The sequence below is a fragment of the Microcaecilia unicolor genome, chromosome 8 (assembly GCF_901765095.1).
Source record: "Microcaecilia unicolor chromosome 8, aMicUni1.1, whole genome shotgun sequence".
Classification (NCBI taxonomy): Eukaryota; Metazoa; Chordata; class Amphibia; order Gymnophiona; family Siphonopidae; genus Microcaecilia; species Microcaecilia unicolor.
Window position 1 is genome coordinate 62,673,597 of NC_044038.1, and position 23,079 is coordinate 62,696,675.

The window sequence follows — 23,079 nt, forward strand, 5'->3', positions numbered from 1 at the left end:
TACATCGGAGGAGACAAAGTCCTCCAAGGCCTGGGAATCAACCCGAGGGCGTTTACCTCCGGGGGCCTCAACCTCTTTACCAGACGAGGGAGCAGGGGCAGCGTTTTGCATAAGGAAGGCCTGATGCAGCAGCAAAACAAACTCGGGGGAGAAACCCCCCAGACTGTGCACTTCCGTAGCCTGGGCTACAGCCCTAGACGCACCCTCAACCGGCGCTCGCAAGAGCTGGGGAGAGACATGCTGCGCATCCAAGATGGCGTCCGGCGCGACACTCCGCGAAGGAGCCGCGCAGGAAGAACGGCGCTTAACTTTAGCCGCTTTTGTGCCGTCGCCCAAATTAAGGGCGTTCATGGCATTAATGTCTCCCACCTCAAGGGCGGCCCAAGAAGAAGCCGCCCGAGCCGCGTGGCCGGCCAAGATGGCGGAGGCGAGCAGCGGGGGATGGGCGTTTATGGCGGGAAAAACCGCCACACCGGAGGAAGGACCGGGACACTCATCGGTCACGAAACTGTCACCCAACAAGGGCGAATCAGACTTTAAGACCCCCGCATCCCCTCTAGAAGCGCCCAAGCGATCAGGGGAGCGACTCTTTGCGCCCTCGCCCTCCGACGCCATCGGTCACGTGGAGATCAATCGGGGAACCCCCTGCCCGCTATAAAAAGGTAAAAATTACCTGCTTTCCGCTCCGAGCTGTAACGACCTGGTGTCCCAGTGAGTAGCTGCAATAAACGTTTAAATAAATGTCGAAATAAACGCCTTTAAGGACGTTCAAAAAATTTTTTTTTTAACGGAGCCAGCGGGAGGGGGGAGAAAAGGAGGGACCTGGTGCCACCAGGTTTGCACTTGCTCAAGAAGAGCCCTCAACCCCAGGCACTCAACAAAACCTAAAAATTAGGCTTGGAGGCCTAGCCAGAGCTGCTGCTGTGTGTGACCACCACCTGCTGAGATAGAGAACATATTGGGGAGTTTCCGGCAGCACATGACCACATATAGGGAGGCAAAAGTTTGCTCTCTATCTCCACCTGCTGGTAGATGGACACAACCCACCAGTCTATGGATTGATCAGCATGATGATATGGAAATTGTGCTTAGTGCAATTTCTGTGAAATGCTGGCAAGTTCCCCAATGATACCAACCCAAGTCATTTTAATGTGGCGGCTGCACATTGTGACTATGCCTAGGAAACCTCTTCTATACCTATTCCTCACAGCCAGCAATCCTTTCAGTGTAAACAGCATACTGACTGCAATAGTTCCCAGGTGATATATATCATTAAGAGGCATATTTTCAAAGCACTTAGCCTTCCAAAGTTCCATAGGTTTCTATGAAACTTTGGAAGGCTAAGTGCTTTGAAAATATGCCTCTATGTGTTCTTATGACCTATATTATATAGGACAAATGAGAAGAAGTATAAAGTTTCGTATAGCAGAATATTTAAGTTCAATATGGACAATGCAAACAGGAAGTTCCACTGACTTCTCACCGGCAGAGTAAGGGTTATCAGTTGAGCGATTTATGTTTTGCCATTCTCTTACACATACAAACTCCACAAGGTGATGTGTCAAGAAAGTTGTTATTAAAAGAACAACGGTTTATTGTTTTATGAAACACTGTTGCTCCAATGGGCTTAAATAAAGAGGTGGAATGGACTGTGAGTCTGAAGCATGCGTAACTAACGCCAATCCACCTCCTATTGAGTGGTAGTTATACTTCCGCATTTTGAAATGGCGGAGTCTTTTGGCAGTTACCCTGAGGAAACGATGGAGTCACCTTTCAGTAAGCGGACATGAGTGAATTATTTATTTTGATGATGGTTAAATTAGATGTATAGGCTGTGTAATATGAGGTTAGTAAAACTTTCAGTGTGCATCTATACTCTAGCAAGAAACACTAGTAACTGCCTACTGCAGTGATGTCAATGGACAACTACAAAGACAGAAGTGGAAGAGTGGCTTAGTTAGAGCACCGGTCTTGACATCCAATGGTGGCTGGTTCAAATCCCACAGCTGCTCCTTGTGATCTTGGGCAAGTCACTTAACCCTCCACTGGCTCAGGTACAAACAGATTGTGAGCCCTCCAGGGACAGGGAAATACCCAGTGTACCTGAATGTAACTCACCTTGAGCTACTACTGAAAACATGTGAGCAAAATAAAATTAAAAAAAAAAAAAAAAAAGAAGACAGCTAAAAGTTTCATGCTAGTGATGCAGTGTTAAACAGCTTACAGTTATAGCAAAAATGGAAACCAGTATTGCTAACTGCAGTAATGACTATCCAGTAACAATAACAATATCACACACAATAGCCATCTAGATATATCATCAAAAGTGATAAATATTGGGTGTTCCTTCCAGGCTCAGGCTTAGAGTACAAGTAAAACAAGGTCAGATCCATAGTACATTAGGACCAGAAAGTTAAAGGAACAGAATGGCCACGGCTACTGTTGCTGATCCTACAGAAAACGTAACTCAGAGGTGGTGTTGTACCAACCCTCAGACATGCTATCTGGGGGAGTATGAGAGAACACAAATTGGATTTTAAAAAGGGATACCATTAGCAAAGGGTAAATATGATATACATACTTTTGTCATAGCTCCTGTTTGGGCTGTGTTCAGGCCCGTATGACTAGGCATCTGAGAAGATCCTTGGGTTAATGTTTCTGCCAGTACACTGCTAACATTTCCTTGCATAGCAGGGCCAGAATATTGCATTCCTGAACCCCTTCCCCTTCCAGCTGCTCCAAGAGATCCATTCATTACTTGCCCCTGCCCTTGCTGCGGCTGACTCATTAAACTGTGTCCAGAGTTACTGCTGAGAAGGCCCTGGTGTGTTTGATTAAAATTTGCATTCATGCATATCCCAGGTCCAGTCTGTGATGCGACAGGGCTACTGGTTACCATTCCAACTTGTTTTTGTGCTTGTGAATTTAGTGTCTGTGGCACAGGTGTGGTAGATCCAGAAGAACCAGCTGTCTGCTTTGCCAAATTAGATGCTGCAGAAGCAAGTCCTTGATTTACAGGGCTCTTGCTCAAAGCACCTAGATTACCAATACTACCACTGTTCTGCTGCCCTTGTACTTGACTACCAAGCCCTTGCTGGACAGGGCTATTTGAGTTCACATTTCCAATGCTGGGGTTCAGAGCTGAGCTGCTACCTGGCCTTAGAAGCTCAGAAAGTTGTTTGTGTTTAGAAGCCGCATCCTGGCCCAGGTTTCCAGTGCTGTTTAAAAGGCCCAAGTCTGCACCATTAGGGATCAGTTCATCAGGAAGATCATTTTCCAAATCAAAAAAGGATCCAAAATCTAGGATTAAAAATAAAAAATATATCAACAAAGTATCAAAAATGAAAACCTTATCAAACTTCTTACAGCAAATTAAAGTATGGTATGTTGTCAACTACATAATTCTGTTTTACTTCACAACTAGGTATTTCCATTTTTCATTATATTTAAAACTATGACCCATAATATTACTGTATCTTAGCCCCAAAGAAGCAAATTTCATGTTGCTTTTTTTTTTTTTTTTTGGGGGGGGGGGGGGGGGGTAACAGCCACAATCTGAGTTTAGAAAAGTTGCTTGCTTGTAACAGGTATTCTCTATAGAATGTAAGATAAAGTCACACACAAGTAGACGGCATTATCCAATGGCACCAGGACAGAGTAGTTCTCTCATGCTCAGAAGTGTTTTCTAGGAATTTCTTTGTTCTGCACACCCTACAGAGATATAGCTTGGCATGAGCTCTCAGGGAGGTAGGAGGAATTGTGTGTTTAATTAATCCTGTTGCACACAGAGAAGTCTCTTAAGGTAAGCAACTGCTTTCTTTATTGAAATGAGGGGTAAATCAGCCACGCAAGTGGGTTCTTCCAAGCCAAGGATTGTTATTAGGGCATGTTAACAAAAAAAGTAGCCTTCATAAAACATTTTCAGCAGGTGGATGATGCCACCTTGTTAGTTTTAAACAACCCAGATCTTTCAGCTGAGAGATCCAATTACATCATGCAAATAGGTTCTTTAAAACTGTATGTCCAATGCCATAAGACTGATGGATGTAGACCAGGGATGCCCAAGTTCATTCATCAGAAGTCACGCAAACAAGCCAGGTTTTGGGAACATGCATGAGATACAACAGGGACAGTATGCCAGTAAATATTATCATACATATTTATTACAATAAAATTGAGTTAACTACTCAAAAGAATTTTTTTTATAGTTTGTACATAAACACTAGCCTTTAATATTCATTCTTGTATCAAACATATAAAATCTGTATTACTACACTGCATCATTTTGTGCATGCCTAATTGTATTCATATTGAACCTTAGCATTAAAGATGTCTCTAAGAAATCAAATCGTGATCTTACCAGTTACTTTTAGTGAGGGCTTCATTAAACAATTTTGATGAGCAAGAATCCTGTTAGTCCACCAGAATTTTCATGGTAAAATTAGTTCTTACTTGATAATTTTCTTTCCATTAATCCTGACATATCAATCCAGAGATTGGTGGGTTATGTCCCTCTGCCAGCAGGTGAAGATAGAGAGAACTCCGAGGTTCACTATATGTGGTCATATGTAGCCACCCAAACCTCAGTATTGTCGACACCAAAGCCACGTGGATCTTCAATTTACCATTTAAATTGTATTCCTTTGTCTTTAGAAATACTAACATTACCCTGCAACAGCCAACGCGGGAGGAACTCATGCAGCTCACAGCAAGTAAAGAGATTTGCTCCAACCTCCGTTTAAGTAACAACAAATAACCTGCAACCGTAAAACTGAAACACAAACAAGAAACCCAACCAAACGAAACCAGCAGTAAATCTCAGGGTGGGCCTCTGCAATGATCTGTCGGGACTAATGGAAAGAAAATTATCAGGTCAGAACTAACTTTACCTTCCATAGCGTCCCACAGATCAATCCAGAGACTGGTGGTATGTACCCAAGCAGTTCTTAAGTAGGGCGGGACACAGAGATCCAAGTTTGCAGAACCGAAGCACCAAACGCGACATCAGACAGTGCTGCCACATCCACTCGATAGTGCTTTGAAAAGGTATACACAGACCACCAAGTTGCCGACCTGCAAATCTCCTCCAAAGAAACCAACCACGACTCTGCCATCGAAGTCGCATGCGCTCTAGTGGAATGCACCCCAACTGTGTGGAGGGTCTTTCCCTGAAGAGATGGGACACTGTCATACCAGGGTACAAAGTATATCGTAGTGATAGGGTGGACTGGACTGGTGGAGGGGTAGCATTGTATATTAACGAGAGCCTTAACTCAGATTACAAATTCAGCAGGACACAAATCACACCTTTGAATCATTGTGGGTTGAAATTCCATGTATAAAAGGGAAAAGGACGGTGATAGGAGAGTACTACCATCCGTCTTGCCAGAAAGAGCAGGTAGACGCAGAAATGATAAAAGAAAATCAGAGACGCAAACAAAATGGGCAATGTGATAATAATGGGTCACTTCAATTATCCAAACATAGACGGTAAATGTAACATCGGGACACGCTAGACAGATACAATTCCTTGATGAAATCAAGGACAGCTTTATAGAGCAGCTGGTGCAGGAGTCGACGAGAGAAGGAAAAATTCTAGACTTGGTCCTTAGTGGAGCGCATGATCTGGTGAGGGACATTATGGTACTGGGGCCGCTTGGTAACAGTGATCATATTATGATCAGTTTTGATATCAACCTTGAAGTAACTATACACAGGAAGTCAAATACGTTAGCGTTTAAAAAAAGGAGACTATGGTAAAATGAGAAGAACGGTTAAAAAAAAAAAAAAAAAAAAACTTAGGGGAGCAACTGAGAGGGTAAAAGCTGTACAACAGGCATGGACGCTGTTCAAAAATACCATCCTGGAGGCCCAGGCCAAACATACTCCGCGAATTAGAAAAGAAAGACGGAAGTCCAAAAGACAGCCGGCATGGTTGAAAAGTGAGGTGAAGGAAGCTATTAGGGCTAAAAAGAAACGCCTTCAGAAAATGGAAGAAGGAACCGTCTGAAAATAACAAGCAGCAGCATAAGGAGTGTCAAAGCAAATGCAAGGTGCAGATAAAGAAGGCTAACAGGGATTACGAAAAAAAAAAGACAGCATTAGAGGCAAAAAAACATAGCAAAAAAAAGTTTCCGATATATTAAAATCAGGAAGCCGGCAAAAGAATCGGTTGGGCCGCTGGATGACCGAGGGGTAAAAGGGGCGATCGAGGAAGATAAAGATGTAGCGGAGAGATTGAATGAATTCTTTGCTTCCGTCTTCACCGGGGAAGATTTGGGTGGGATACCGGTGTCGGAAACGGTATTTCAAGCTGACGAGTCAAAGAAACTTAATTCACGGTAAACCTGGAGGACATAATGTGGCAGTTCAGCAAACTGAAGAGTAGCAAATCTCCTGGACCAGATGGCATTCATCCTAGAGTACTGATAGAACTGAAAAATGAGCTTGCAGAGCTACTGTAGGCGATATGCAATTTATCCTTAAAATCGAGCGTGGTACCAGAAGTTTGGAGGGTGGCCAATGTAACACCGATTTTTAAAAAAGGTTCCAGGGAAGATACGGAAAATTATAGACTGGTGAGTCTGACATCGGTGCCGGGCAAAATGGTAGAGGCTATTATCAAAAACAAAATTACAGAGCACATCCGAGGACATGGATTACTGAGACCAAGTCGGCACGGCTTTAGTGTGGGGAAATCTTGCCTGACCAATTTACTTCAATTCCTTGAAGGAGTAAACAAACATGTGAACAAAGGGGAGCTGGTTGATATTGTGTATCTGGATTTTCAAAAGGCGTTTGACAAGGTACCTCATGAAAGGCTACAGAGGAAATTGGAGGGTCATGGGATAGGAGGTAAAGTCCTATTGTGGATTAAAAGCTGGTTGAAGGATAGGAAACAGAGAGTGGGGTTAAATGGGCAGTACTCACAATGGAGAAGGGTAGTTAGTGGGGTTCCTCAGGGGTCTGTGCTAGGACGGCTGCTTTTTAATATAATTTATAAATGATTTAGAGATGGGAATATCTAGCGAGGTAATTAAATTTGCTGATGACACAAAGTTATTCAAAGTTGTTAACTCGCAACAGGATTGTAAAAAATTACAACAGGACCATACAAGACTGGGAGACTGGGCGGCTAAATGGCAGATGACGTTTAATGTGAGCAAGTGCAAGGTGATGCATGTGGGGAAAAAAGAACCCGAATTATAGCTACATCATGCAAGGTTCCACGTTAGGAGTTACAGACCAAGAAAGGGATCTGGGTGTAGTCATCGATAATACACTGAAACCTTCTGCGGCTAGGAAAGCGAATAGAATGTTGGGTATTATTAGGAAAAGTATGGAAAACAGGTGTGAGAGTATTATAATGCCGTTGTATCGCTCCATAGTGCGACTACACCTTGAGTATTGTGTTCAATTCTGTTCGCCGCATCTCAAGAAAGATATAGTGGAATTGGAAAAGGTGCAGCGAAGGGTAACTAAAATGATAGCGGGGATGGACGACTTCCCTATGAAGAAAGACTAAGGAGTCTAGGGCTTTTCAGCTTGGAGAAGAGACTGCTGAGGAGAGACATGATAGAGGTATATAAAATAATGAGTGGAATGGCACAGATGAATGTGAAGCATCTGTTCATGCTTTCCAAAAATACTAGGACTAGGGGGCATGCAATGAAACTACAGTGTAGTAAATTTAAAACAAATCGGAGAAACATTTTCTTCACCCAACACGTAATTAAACTCTGGAATTCGTTGCCGGAGAATGTGATGAAGGCGGTTAGCTTAGCAGAGTTTAAGGGAAAATTAGGTTCTTACCGTGATAATTTTCTTTCCTTTAGTCATAGCAGATGCAGCCATTACAGATGGGTTGTGTCCATCAACCAGCAGAGTGAGAAAGAGAGCACACTTTTTCAGTGCCTCATACCAGCTTGCTCCACTGCCTCTCTTCAGTATTTGAAGCTTCCAAAGCAGTATGGCAAACCGCAATGGGAATAACATGAGCTTTCCTCACAGCGAACGATGGCCCTAAAACAAAGGGCATTAACTCAGAATGGAGGGAATGAAACATCCTCCCGGAGGGCATAAACTCATCCTCCACTGAGACATAACTGGAGGGAATAAACTCATCCTCCCGGAGGGAATAAACTCATCCTCCAAAACATGAAACTGGAGGGAATTAAGTCATCCTCCTTTAATTGAACAAGAATCCTGAAGACTGTTTTCCGACTTTCTCCCAAGGACAGAATCTCCAGGAAACATGAACAGAACCTGAAATAGATTTATAGCAGATAGCAATCAGACAGGGAGGGATCATGGCTGCATCTGCTATGACTAAAGGAAAGAAAATTATCACGGTAAGAACCTAATTTTCCCTTCCTTGTCATCAAGCAGATGCAGCCATTACAGATGGGATGTATCAAAGCAATCCCTAGATAGGGTGGGAACAAGCCACACCACGCGCCAGCACTTGCGCTCCAAAATGTACGTCCCTCCTGGCAGCCACATCCAGCCTGTAATGTCGGGCAAAAGAGAGCTTAGAAGCCCATGTTGCTGCACTACAAATCTCTTGAAGAGAGAGTGCTCCAGTTTCAGCCCAAGAAGAGGAAATTCCTCTAGTGGAATGCGCCTTAAAGGCATCAGGCGGAGGCCTGCTGGCAAGCAAATAAGCTGAAAAGATAGATTCTTTATGCCAGCGGGCAATAGTGGCTTTAGACGCTGGAGACCCTCTGCGAGGACCTGATAGCAAAACAAACAGATGATCAGAGGTCCTGAAAGAGTTAGTAACTCACAGATACTGCAGCAGAGTCCTGCACACGTCCAACAGGTGCAATTGCCCAAAAGATTCTGGAAACTCCTCCTTGACAAAGGAGGGCAAGAAAATAGGTTGGTTTAGGTAAAACGCTGAAACCCCCTTAGGCATGAAGGAAGGCACGGTCTGAACCGTGACCCCTGACTCTGAGAATTGCAGTAAAGGGTCTCTACAGGACAGCGCCTGGAGCTCTGACACCCGTCACGCCGAGGTAATGGCCACTAAAAACACGGCCTTCAGTGTCAAATCTCTCTGTGAAGCACGCCGAAGCGGTTCAAAGGGAGCCCCCTGACGGGCCTTCTATACTAACCCCAGTTTCCAAGCTGGACAAGGTGCCCGCAAGGGAGGACGGAGCTGAAGCACCCCTCTAAGAAACCGTGCCACATCTGAATGAGCAGCTAAGGACACGCCTTCAACCTTGCCACACAGGGAGGCCAATGTTGCCACTTGCACCCGCAGGGAATTATAGGCCAAGCCTTTGTGTACACCATCCTGCAAAAAGTCCAGAATCAGCGAGACAGGAGCCCGCAACGGAGAAAGCGCTCTTGAAACACACCAGACTTCAAACTGGCACCAAATCCTGGCATAAGTCACGGAAGTGGAGCGCTTACGGGCCTGCAGGAGAGTGGAAATGACCTTATTTGAGTAGCCTTTATCTCTCAATTGCGCCCTCTCAATCACCATGCCATAAGACCAAAGCGGCAGGCGTCCTCCATGGCCACCGGACCCTGTGACAACAGGTGCGGAACCAGAAGTAACTGAAGGGAGCCTCCAACAGCATCTGTCGGAGGTCCGCATACCAAGGCCTCCTGGGCCAATCCGGGGCGATGAGCACCACTTCTCCTGGATGCAGCCGAATCTGCAAGAGCACTCGCCCTATCAAGGGCCACGGAGGGAAGACATACAGCAAGCCCAGGGGCCAGGGTTGAGCCAAGGCATCCAACCCGGCAGAGCGAGGATCCTTCCGTCTGCTGAAGAAGCACAGGACTTTGGCATTTGAACTGGTCGCTTTAAGATCCATCACTGGCTTGCCCCATTTGGCACATATCTGCAGGAATACATCATCTGCTAGTTCCCACTCCGCTGGATCGATCTGATGCCTGCTTAGATAGTCGGCTTGCTCGTTGCTCTGACCTGCAATGTGAGCTGCTGACAGGGACTGTAGATGCAGCTCGGCCCAGTGGCAAATTTGTTCGGCCTGCGCGGCTAGAGCTCTGCACTGAGTGCCGCCTTGTCGATTTATGTAGGCTACTGCTGTCGTGTTGTCCGACATCACTCTGACAGCCAATCCTTCCAGGGTCACTTGAAAGGCCAGAAGAGCCAGAAACACCACTTTCAATTCCAGGCGGTTGATAGACTACTCCGACTCGTCGGGCGTCCACAGACCCTGGCCATGCTTCCCCTGACAATGAGCGCCCCAGCCCGTCAGGCTGGCATCTGTCACCACTAGGCACCAATTGGGGAGCACCAGCGGCATTCCCCGCCAGCAACATGCTGTCCGAGAGCCACCACTCCATACTGAGGTGGGCCCGCAGGGAGCCAAGAAAGTCTGCACTGATAATCCTGAGATACTGGAGACTATCGTTGAAGTAGAGAATACTGTAGAGGTCTCAGGTGCGCTCTCGCCCAAGGCACCGCTTCCAAGGTGGCCATTATCGATCCCAACAGCTGGACAATGTCCCAAGCTCGCGGGCGGGGCATCCTCAGGAGCAGACGGACCTGATTCTGAAGCTTGCACCGCCTTTGCTCGGGAAGAAACACATAGCCCGAGGCTGTGTCGAACCTGGCCCCCAAATATTCTAGAGATTGCGAGAGGGTCAGGTAACTTTTGGCCATATTGACGACCCAGCCCAGAGATTGAAGGACTGAAACCACTCTGGCTGTAGCTAGATGACTCTCTTTTTCTGAGTCTGCTCTGATGAGCCAGTCGTCTAGGTACGGGTGAACCCGGATACCCTCTCGCCTGAGAAAGGCAGCTACTACCACCATTACCTTGGAGAAGGTTCGGGGAGCTGTGGCGAGGCCAAAAGGCAAGGCCCAAAACTGGAAATGTTTTCCCAACACCGCAAACCGCAGAAACGTCTGGTGCAGGGGCCAAATTGGTATGTGCAAGTAAGCTTCTTTCAGGTCCAGAGACGTGAGAAACTCTCCTGGCTGTACCGCCGCAATGACGGAGCGCAGGGTTTCCATGTGAAAATGCCGCACTCTGTTTAGCTCTTTTAAGTCCAGGATCGGGCAAAAAGACCCGCCTTTTTGTGGCACCACAAAGTAAATGGAGTAGCGGCCTAGAGCTTGTTCGGCGGGAGGCACTGGGGTCACAGCCCCTATCTGGCACAGACTGTGCAAAGCAGGGCTGTGGAGTCGGAGTCGTGGAGTCGGAGTCTGCAGCAATTTTGGGTACATTGAGTCGGAGTTGGAGTCAGCAAAAATGTACCGACTCAGACTCCTCATACATTTGAATAAAGTACTTCTCTTCTGTGAATAAAGCTTAGTACCTAGTTGTTTCAACTAGTGTGAAGTCCAGCTGAACTATTTTGCTGGAAAGCTTCCCTCTGCTCAGTCTCCCTTTGCATTTACTGACCAGCTGTAGAGCACCTCCTCTCTGACCCCACAGTGAACTTAAGCTCCAAGAGAAGATCATTCAGCACACACAGATAAGGCAGCAGAGAGACTCCACCCAACTTCCTCTCTCTCTGCAAGAAGAGCTTTATATTTTAGTGGAAGTGGCACACCATTCACAATGGCAAAAAGAATGTCAGGAAACATGACAAAGTCTGCTGTTTATGAACACTTTACAATATCAACAGATGGGAAACATTATGTATGTCAATGTATTATAGAAGATGATGATGGTGAAAAAGCATGTGATGCAAAAATTAGCAGTTTCAGTGGTTATGAAAAAAATGCACCTACAAGAGCATCAAATTTAAAAAGACACTTGCAGCGTTTCCATCCTAAAGTGTTAGAAGCTGTGAATGAGAAAGATAGCAATGAAAAGATTCCATCTACTTCAGGGTCAATAAAAGATCAGAAATCTACTGGAGGCCAGACACAACTATCAAGATTTTTTACAGCTGACAAAGTTACTATAACAATGACACCAGAAAAATTCAAAAACCACATCATTGAAATGGCAGTAAAGAATAGTATACCACTATCTTTTTTTTCACAACCAGCCTTTTTAGGCTTAAAAGGAGAACTTATACTTGAAGAGGCCAAATATAAGAAGGAAGAACTAAGAAAAAGTTTGAAGGGACATTTTGTCTTTATTAAAATGGATGCATGCACACGTCACAGAGTCAATTATTTTGCAATTAATGTTAGATTTGCTGATGAAAACAAAAAAACAATAACCCGGACATTAGGAGTAAAGGACACTCAGGCACATCATACCAGTGAGTATCTGCAGAAGTTAGTGGAAGGTGTTTTAGAAGATTTTGAAATTAAAATTAACACATTCTATGATAATGCTTCAAATATGTTAAGCACAATTGAAAAAATGAAGGAAGTTGATGAAGAAAGCAGCATACAAATATCAGAAGATGACAGTTCTGCAATTCAAGAAAGCTGTGAAAGTTTGAATGATATTGCTGAAGAAGCATCTAAGCTTATTACCATTCAACATATGCGTTGTGCTGTTCATACTCTGCAACTAGCAATAAGAGATGGATTGAAGGATCGTCATGTGGCTACACTAATTAGCAAGTTGAGGCAAGTAGCTGTTGCAGCCAGGATCCCTAAAACAGATGCTATTCTGAAGAGACGTGCTGGAAAAGGAGCCATTTTGGATCAAGCAACGCGCTGGGGAAGCACTTACTTGATGATAAAGTGTTTGCTTGAACTAAAAGACCTTCTTGAAGAACTGGACAATGTAAATGTTTCATTAAAAGAAAACCAGTGGGCTCAAGTTACAGAATTAGAAAGGCTACTTTCTTATCCTTTTGCTGTTACCAAGCTGCTGCAATATGAAGATTTAACACCAGGTAAATTCTTCTTGGAATGGAAGGGCTTGATATATAACCTTAACAAAAGTGGGGGGTTAATTGATGATGGCACTGTATCTTCAATAAGGAAAAGAGAGGAGCTCTTGCTGGATAATCAAATTCTCGTAGCTGCTATTTATGTTGATCCAATGAGCTGAATTTTATTGAGCAGTGACCAAATTGCCATAGGAAAACAGGCACTCTATGACATAGCAGTTCGCATGAAAGGGTTGCTACCTGAAACTCATAAACCACTGGATGAAGCTAAAGCTATAAATACTGGTGGTAATGGTAACTCAGGTTCATCCTCTTCAAATGAAGAAGAGAATTTTCAAGCCTATTTGGACAAAATGGAAGCTTCAAAAGCAAAGCGATGTCGGTTAAGCATGGAAAAGCAACTTGTAAATGTCCATATAAAGAAATTCATGCAAGAGTTTTTTTAAAGGATTAAAAGAAGTGGAAAAGTTTGACCGCTCATCAAAACTGACTATAGAAGAAGCCATCATTGTTTATCCAGAGATTGTCAGTGATGCAGCTAGAACCGTACCAGCAATGCCACCCACCCAAGTCAGTGTTGAAAGACTGTTTTCAGCACTGAAAATAATCAAATCAGATTTAAGGGCTTCTATGAAGGAGGATCTGGCAGAAGCAATTCTGTTTCTAAGAACAATATATTAGTTAATTTTGGATTATGTTTAACAGCTATTCTACAGCTATATATGCCAAGTTTAAATAATATATAAGTTGTTTTAGGTTTTCCAAATGTTTTTGGTTTATGTAGGTTAACTTTGATTTTGTTCTAATTTCCAAAGCATGTTGTTCTAGAATTTCCAAAGGATGTGGTTATTCCAGATTTTTATACTTGCTAAGGCTATGATGACTTTATACTTGATAAAAAAAACAATAAACATAACCTTGTTTTTTTATGTGTGTTTTTTTGTTTAAACTTCAGGATTAATGAATATTTATAGTTTCTTTAATAAATAAAATAAAAAGTCACAATGACAGATTTTAAACCCAAACATTAACATGCAGCCTTGCATGCTGCACTCTTTCAGTCAACATGCAAAAAAAATACATATTAAAAACTGAGGAGTCGGAGTCGAAGGATTTTTGTACCGACTCCACAACCCTGGTGCAAAGTCTCCTCTACCGCTGCCCGTTTGGCAGCAGTACCGCATCGGGACTCCACAAACACGTCTCTCACCGGGGCATCGAATTCTATTCGGTATCCGTCTCTGATCAGGTCCAAGACCTACTGACGTGCGGAGATTTTGGCCAACTCCTCGAAAAAGAGGGAAAGTCTTCCTCCGATGACAGGAAACGAGGAGGGGGCCAGCACACCATCATTGAGAGGGTCGCCCCTGAACTCCAGGCCTTGAATCAGCAGCTGCAGAACGTTTGTCCGAGCGAAAGGAGTTTCTCTGCTGAAAGGGGGCACGAGAAGTGAACCCAGCAGCACGCCCCGGGCGGTACCTTCTAGCTTCACGGAAGCGAGGTCTGTAAGAGGAGCGAACCGCCTGACCCTTAGAGGAAGGCTTCGGCCTATCTTCGGGCAAGCGCTGAGGTTTGGAATCCCACAGGCCTTTAACAATGTTTTCCAGCTCCTCACCAAACAGGAGAAGGCCTTGAAAGGGCAACTTCACCAACCTTTGCTTAGAGGCCATGTCCGCCGCCCAATGTCGTAGCCAAAGAGTGCGGTGAGCCGCCACTGCTACAGCCATTTGTTTAGCCGAAGCTCTGACCATATCATAAAGGGCATCCGCCAAAAAGGACAAGGCTGACTCCATCCGCGGAGCCACTTCAGATAAGGTCTCTGCTCCATCACCGGGCTGTTCCACTGCCTGCTGTAACCAAGCCAGGCAGGCTCTAGCAGCATAACAACTGCATGCAGACGCCTGAACAAAGAGACCTGCCAAATCAAAGGACTGCTTCAGAGCTGAATCAAGCCTGCGGTCTTGAATATCCTTCAGGGCAACACCTCCTTCAACAGGGAGGGTAGTTCTCTTTGTCACAGACGTGACCAGGACATCCACTTTAGGCATTGCAAAGCGAGCCAAATGTTCCTCACTCAGAAGGTATAATTGCCCCATAGCCCTGGCAACCTTCAAAGGTCCCTCGGGGTCAGCCCATTGAGCCAAAATAAGCTCTTGGATGGAGTCATGCAAAGGAAAGGCTCGAGCAGGCTTTCTGGTACTAGCCATCCTTGGAACAACAGAGGAGGCTGTGCCACTCCCAGGATCTTCAATCGAGAGGGCTTGTAAGGCATCTGAAATAAGCGCTGGCAGATCCTCGCGGTATAAAATCCTCACCGCAGACGGATCATCAAGCTCCTGTGGCAATTCTGCACCCGACCCTAGCTCCTCTGCCCAAGAAGTTCTACCAGACCCCTTAGAATCCTCATAGCCCGACCATGGGGGGGGGAAAGGGGGGTGCGCCACACTCAGAAGGGGAATTAGCCCTTCTGCGTTTATCAGGAGGATAAGAAACAGGCAAAGCCAACTCCAAAAGGTCAGGATCCACCGGGGGGGGGGGGGGGGGGGGGGCAGGCAGAGGATCTGAAGATCCCTGTGGAAAAGCTCTTTTAAGCATGTATGCCCTATGCAGCATTAAAACAAAATCAGGGGAGAAAACTGCTCCCTGACCGCCCGGATCCTGCCCAAGGCTATCAGCTCTATTATTAGCCTCACTCAGAGGACCCCCCCCCCCCCCCCCGGATTCAAGGCTCTCCGTCGCAACGGAGGCCGCGCCATGTGGAAAATCCAAAATGGTGTCCGCTGCCAGCTCAAACCACGAAAGATTGCCGCTCGCCATGCTCGGGCCAGCTCTACCGTCTGTACAGCACGAATTACAGAGCCCCACTGCTGATTTGCACTTGCCACATTTTGAACAGCGCTTTACAGTCTCTGCAGCCATCGCCGAAAACGGCGGTAAAATTCAAAAATGGCGGTTCGCACCAAAAATGTCCCCATCGCGGGCCCACCCCGGAGGAGTCAGAAAACACTCTTACCTCACTAGACCGAGTATCACAGCTCCGGTCCTGCAGAAGAATCTCAAGAAAAAAACCTCTTTTCCAAGATCGCTGCGCTAAAGCGCGACGCAACTTTTTTTTTTTTTTTTACACTGTGAGGAAAGCAGAGGCAAAAGAGGTAAATAAAATCACTCCGGAGGCTCAGATAAGTGGGAAAGGCGAACCAATGTGCCTGCATCCACTGAGTGGGAAAGGACAGGGAAAAGCAAGCTAATATGTCCACATCCACGGGGGCATGGGTAAGGCAGGGAAAGGGCTGACCTATGTGCCTTCAAAGTGAAGCTGCTACAGCCTCTAACACCCCAGCTAACAACTAGCAAGCCAGGAGCCACCCCCAGGCAGATTTTTGATGGAGCTCGAAGAAGCTGCAGCCGCCCTGCTTGGGGAGATAGAGAATACTGAAGAGGCAGTGGAGCTAGCTGGCTATGAGGCACTGTGAAAAGTTGAGTGTTCTCTATCTCCCCCTGCTGGTTGATGGACACAACCCATACGTAATGGCTTCATCTGCTTGATGACAAGGAAGAATGAACTTTTTTGACATTAGAATAACCTCAGAAATCCTCTCATGCCCCGTGGCACAGGAAACAATTAAGTGTCAAAACTCCAAGCAGCACTAATTCTAGTCCACATTTTAGCCACTTGTCACAATTTGAGACCAAAACTGCAACGTTAAGGGGTAAAACCAAAACATATGAGCCAGTGTTGCCCCACTTTGTTGATATTTAAGACAGACATCGGAGTATTGCAAGGTAACCCTAAAGCCCTCCTAGAAGATATATATAAATGCATTACAAATTTATATTGCATTTCCCCCAGAGTAATAGTAGCAGAAAGGGACCTAACTCCCACTATGCAAGACTCAAGGGTTCCTCCCAATATTTCACAATGCAATTCACATTCCCAAGTTAGTGATAGCATGCCAGTCAACAGGAACTGATAAACTTGTAGGTACTTATGGTGGTAAAGGAGAGGAAACCTTAAACTGCAGTCAAAAGCACAGGACTGTTGTAACCAAGCGAGGCAGGCTCGGGCAGCGTAGCAGCTGCAAGCAGTCACCCATAAGGATAGGCCTGAAATTTCAAAGGACCGTTTCATAGCTGCCTCCAGGCGACGGTCCTGCATGTCCTTCAGGGCAACTCCTCCTTCCACTGGGAGGGTAGTTTTCTTTGTCACAGCAGTGACCAGAGCATCCACTTTAGGCACTGCTAGGCGTGCCAAATGCTCCTCACTTAGAGGGTATAATTGCCCTGGCGACCTTCAAAGGCCCCTTGGGGTCAGCCCATTATGCCATGATAAGCTCTTGGATGGAGTCATGCAAAGGAAAGGCTCGAGCAGGCTTCTTAGTACTTGCCATCCTCGGATTAACGGAGGAGGTCTCAGTACTCCCAGGACCTGCAAGGCATCAGTAATAAGTGCTGGCAGCTCATCCAGGTGGAAAATCCTCACCGTGGAAGTATCATCTGGATCCGATGGCAATCCTGCACCTTCTTCTGGCTCTCCAGACCACGAAGGCCTGCTAGACCCCTCAGAGTCCTCACATCCCGACCACGGGGGGGGGGGGGGGGGGGGGTGCCACTCTCTGAAGGAGAATTCACCCTTCTGCACTTGCCTTGCGGCCATCTGTCAGGGGAAAACGCGCCTGACTGTAATCCAAGGCCAGACTCCACTGGAGGGGATACAGAAAGCAGGGCCGCAGGGGACCCCTGCGGAACAGCTCTTTTTAACAGGTATGCATTATGCAGCAATAAAACAAATTCAGGGGAAAATGGCTCACCCTGGCCTCCCGGGTCTAGTACAGGGGAAACAGCTCTTTTATCAGCCTCCACACGAGGCGCCCCTCCAGGCTCAAACCCCTCCGCATCAGCGGGGGTCGCGCCATGCTGTTCCAAAATGGCGCCCACTGCCAGCTTCACGGAGTGGGAAGGAACATCGCTCGCCATGCTCGGACCGGCTCTACCGTCTGAAAAGCACACCTTACAGAGCCCCGCTGCAGATTTGCGCTTGCCACAAACAGACCAGCGCTTAACTTTCTCAGCAGCCATCGCCAAAAGCAGCAGAAATTCAAAATGGCGGATTCGTGCCAAAATCATTCCGAACGCGGGCCCTCCCCGGAGAAGCTACAAAATGCTCTTACCTCACCAGACCGAGTCTCCGAGGTCCGGTCACGCCGCACAATCAGAAGAAAACCTCTTTTCTGTGATCGCAGCGCCAAAGCGCGACGCAGTTTTTTTTTTTTTTTAACGCTGTGAGGAAAGTTTGAGGCAACAGCGAAAGAGGCAAATTTCCAACTCCGGAGGATCAGTAGCGTGGGAAAGGCAGGGAAAGGGCAAACCTATGTGCCTGCATCCACAGCGTGGGCAAAAGACAGGGACAGGGCAAACCTATTTGCCTTTAAAGCGGGCACCATCAGCCACAACACCCCTGCTACAACTGGCAAAAGCACAGGAGCCACCCCAGGCAGATTTTCTGAAGGAGCTTGAACAAGCTGCAACCACCCTGCTGGGGAGACAGAGAATACTGAAGAGGCAGATGGAGCTAGCTGGCCATGAGTCACTATGGTTTTTCAGTGCTATCTGCCCCTGCTGGTTGATGAACACAACCCACTTGTAATGGATTCATCTGCTTGATGACAAGGAATATAAAATTTCATCTGCATAACAGTATACCTTCACCACAAATTCCTGTATAATTGTTATTAATGGTGCAACAAAAATGGGAAAATTAGGTTCTTACCTTGGTAATTTTCTTTCCTTTAGTCATAGCAGATGAAGCCATTACGTATGGGTTATGTCCATCAACCAGCAGGGGAGATAGAGAGCACTCAAACTTTCACAGTGCCCTCTTGGCAGCTAGCTCCACTGCCTCTTCAGTATTTGAAGCTTCCAAAGCAGTATGGCAAACCGCAATGGGAATCACAAGAGCTTTCCTCACAGCGAACGATGGCCCATCACAAGGGCATGAACTCATAAAGGAGGGAATGCACATCCTCCTGGAGGGAATAAACTCATCCTCCTTATTGTATAAGTGGAGGGGAACACACGCGCCTCCTGGAGGGAATCACACATCCTCCCAACACACTGGAGGGAATGAACTCATCCTCCTATTTATAGAACTGGAGGGGAACACACGCGCCTCCAGGAGAGCATCAACACATTCTCCAAAAAAACATGCTGGAGGGAATGAACACATCCTCCTAAATTTAAACTGAACATGAATCCTGAAGATTGTTTTCCAACTTTCTCCCAAGGAAGGAACTTCAGGCAATTAGAACAGAACCTGAAAAACAGATTCACAGCATACAGACAATCATAAAGGGAGGGCTCATGGCTTCATCTGTTATGACTAAAGGAAAGAAAATTACCAAGGTAAGAACCTAATTTTCCCTTCCTTGTCATCAAGCAGATGAAGCCATTACGTATGGGATGTAACAAAGCAATCCCTAGATAGGGTGGGAACAAGCCACACCACGCGCTAGCACTTGTGCACCAAAACGCGCATCCCTCCTGGCAGCCACATCCAGCCTGTAATGTCGGGCAAAGGAGAGCTTAGAAGCCCATGTTGCTGCACTGCATATCTCTTGAAGAGAGAGTGCTCCAGTTTCAGCCCAAGAGGAAGAAATCGCTCTAGTAGAATGTGCTTTAAAGGCTACAGGCGGAACCCTGCCGGCCAGCAGATAAGCTGAAAAGATAGTTTCTTTGAGCCAGCGGGCAATAGTGGCCTTAGACGCTGGAGACCCTCTGCGAGAACCGGATAGCAAAACAAACAGATGATCAGAAGTCTTGAAAGAGTTAGTAACTCGCAGATACTGCAGCAGAGTCCTGCGCACATCCAAAAGGTGCAGCTGCCCAAAAGATTCTGGAAACTCTTCCTCTGAAAAAGAGGGCAAGAAAATAGGCTGGTTTAAGTGAAAGGCTGAAACCACCTTAGGCATAAAGGAAGGCACGGTCCGAACCGTGACTCTGGACTCTGAAAATTGCAGAAATGGGTCTCTACAGGACAGCGCCTGGAGCTCTGACACCCGTCTCGCCGAGGTAATGGCCACCAGAAAAACGGCCTTCAGTGTCAAATCTTTCTCCGATGCTCGCCGAAGCGGCTCAAAAGGAGATGCCTGCAGGGTTTTCAAAACTAGCCCCAGGTTCCAAGCTGGACAGGGTGCTCACACTGGAGGTCGGAGCCGAAGCACCCCTCTAAGAAACCGTGCCACATCTGGGTGAGCAGCCAAAGACACGCCTTCCACCTTACCACGAAGGGAGGCCAACGCTGCCACCTGCACCCGCAGGGAATTATAGGCCAAGCCTTTTTGTACACCTTCCTGCAAAAAGTCCAGAATCGGCGAGACAGGAGCCCGCATTGGAACAATGGCTCTGGAAGCACACCAAGACTCAAACAGGCACCAAATCCTGGCATAAGCCACGGAAGTGGACCGCTTGCGGGCTTGCAGGAGAGTGGAAATAACTTTATTGGAATAACCTTTATCCCTCAATTGCGCCCTCTCAATAGCCATGCCGTAAGACCAAAGCGGCCGGCGTCCTCCATGGCTACCGGTCCCTGAGTCAAAAGGTTCGGTACCAGAGGAGCCTCCAGGAGCATCTGTCGGAGGTCTGCATACCAAGGTCTCCTTGGCCAATCCGGGGCGATGAGGACCACTTCTCCTGGGTGCAGCCGAATCCGCAAGAGCAGGCGCCCTATCAAGGGCCATGGGGGAAACACATAAAGTAGACCCGGAGGCCAGGATTGAGCCAAGGCATCCAACCCCGCCGAGCGAGGATCTCTCCGTCTGCTAAAGAAGCACGGGACTTTGGTATTGGCACTTGTCGCCATTAGATCCATCACAGGCTTGCCCCATTTGGCACAGATCTGCAGGAATACTTTGTCTGCCAGATTCCATTCCGCTGGATCGATCTGATGCCTGCTCAGATAATCGGCCTGCACATTGCTCTGACCTGCAATATGAGCTGCCGACAGACACTGAAGATGCAGCTCGGCCCAGTGGCAAATCAGTTCGGCCTGCGCGGCTAGTGCTCTGCACCTTGTTCCGCCTTGTCGATTTATATAGGCCACCGTTGTCGTGTTGTCCGACATCACTCTGACAGCCAATCCTTCCAGGGTCACTTGAAAGGCCAGAAGCGCCTGAAACACCGCTTTCAACTCTAGGGGGTTGATGGACCACTCCGACTCCTCGGGTGTCCATAGACCCTGGGCATGCTTCCCATTGCAGTGTGCACCCCAGCCCTTCAGGCTGGCATCTGTTACCACTAGGCACCAAACGGGGAGCGTCAGCGGCATTCCTCGCCGCAGCATGCTGTCCGAGAGCCACCACTCCATGCTGAGACGGGCCGCAGGGAGCCAAGTAAGTCTGCATTGGTAATCCTGAGAAATAGGAGACTATCTCCGGAGTAGGGAATACTGTAGAGGTCTCAGGTGCGCTCTCGCCCAGGGTACCACTTCCATCGTGGCTGTCATCGATCCCAGCAGCTGGACAATGTCCCAAGCTCGCGGGCGGGGCATCCTCAGGAGCAGACGGACCTGATTCTGAAGCTTGCACCGCCTTGGCTCGGGTAGGAACACATAGCCCGAGACTGTGTCGAACCTGGCCCCCAAAAACTCTAGAGAGTGTGAAGGGGACAGGTGACTTTTGGCCATATTGACGACCCAGCCTAGAGATTGCAGTACTGAGACCACTCTGGCTGTAGCTTGTAAGCTCTCTGTTGCAGAGTCTGCTCTGATGAGCCAGTCGTCTAGGTACGGGTGAACCCTGATACCTTCTCGCCTGAGAAAAGCAGCTACTACCACCATTACCTTCAAAAGGTTCGGGGAGCTGTGGCGAGGCCAAAAGGCAAGGCCCTGAACTGGAAATGTTTTCCCAACACCGCAAACCTCAGAAACTTCTGGTGCGGGGGCCAAATCGGTATGTGCAAGTAAGCTTCTTTCAGGTCTAGAGACGTGAGAAACTCTCCTGGCTGAACCGCCGCAATGACGGAGCGCAGGGATTCCATGTGGAAATGCCGCACTCTCAGGGACTTGTTCACTTCTTTTAAGTCCAGAATAGGGCGAAAGGACCCACCTTTTCGCGGCATCACAAAGTAGATGGAGTATCGGCCGCCGCCTTGCTCGGCGGGAGGCACCGGGGTCACTGCCCCTAACCGAATCAGACCTTGTAAAGTCTCCTCCACCGCCGCCCGTTTGACGGCAGAACCGCATCGGGACTCCACAAACACGTCTCTTACTGGGGCGTTGAATTCTATTCTGTATCCATCTCTGATCAGGTCCAGAACCCATTGATCTGAGGAAATCTTGGCCCACTCCTCGACAAAGAGGGAAAGCCGTCCTCCGATGACAGGCAGCAAGGAGAGGGCCGGCGCACCATCATTGAGAGGGTCGCCCCTGAACTCCTGGTCTTGAGCCACCGGCTGCGGAACGCTTGTCCGAGCGAAAGGAGTTCCTCTGCTGACCACGGGCACGTGAAGTGAACTCAGCAGAACGCCCCGGGCGGTACCTTCTAGCTTCACGGAAGCGAGGTCTGTACGAGGAGTGGACCGCCTGGCCCTTAGAGGAAGGCCTCTGCCTATCTTCGGGCAAGCGCTGGGGTTTTGGATCACCCAGACCTTTCACAATTTTCTCTAACTCCTCACCAAATAGGAGAAGTCCTTGAAAAGGCAACTTCACCAACCTTTGCTTAGAGGCCATGTCCGCTGCCCAGTGTCGTAGCCACAGACGACGGCGAGCCGCCACTGCTACTGCCATTTGTTTAGCCGAAGCTCTGACAAGGTCATAAAGGGCATCAGCCAGAAAGGACAAGGCCACCTCCATCCGCGGAGCCACATCCAAGAAGAGCTCCGCTCCATCTCCGGGCTGAGCCACTGCCTGTTGCAGCCAAGCTAGGCAGGCTCTCACAGCATAACAGCTGCATGCAGACGCCCGAACAGTGAGACCTGCAATGTCAAAGGACAGTTTCAACGCTGTTTCCAGCCTACGGTCTTGAACATCCTTCAGGGCAACACCTCCTTCAACAGGGAGGGTAGTTCTCTTTGTCACCGCAGTGACTAGGGCATCCACTGTAGGCATTTGGAAACGAGCCATATGTCCCTCACGCAGAGGGTATAACTGCCCCATAGCCCTGGAAACTCTCAAAGGTCCCTCGGGGTCAGCCCACTGATCCGAAACAAGCTCTAGGATGGAGTCATGCAAAGGGAAGGCCCGAGCAGCTTTCTTGGTACTAGCCATCCTGGGATTACCCGAGGAGGCCATGCCACTGTCAG

General features: G+C 47.5%; 1 protein-coding gene across 1 annotated transcript in view; it reads right to left on the reverse strand.

The window, feature by feature from the left end:
- CREBBP (CREB binding protein) overlaps positions 1-23,079 on the reverse strand; it is an 846,007-nt gene that overhangs the window by 780,862 nt on the left and 42,066 nt on the right. Inside the window, exon 2 of the mRNA XM_030211575.1 lies at positions 2,582-3,300. Coding sequence (XP_030067435.1) covers positions 2,582-3,300 — 719 coding nt within the window. The remainder of the gene's footprint in view (positions 1-2,581; positions 3,301-23,079) is intronic.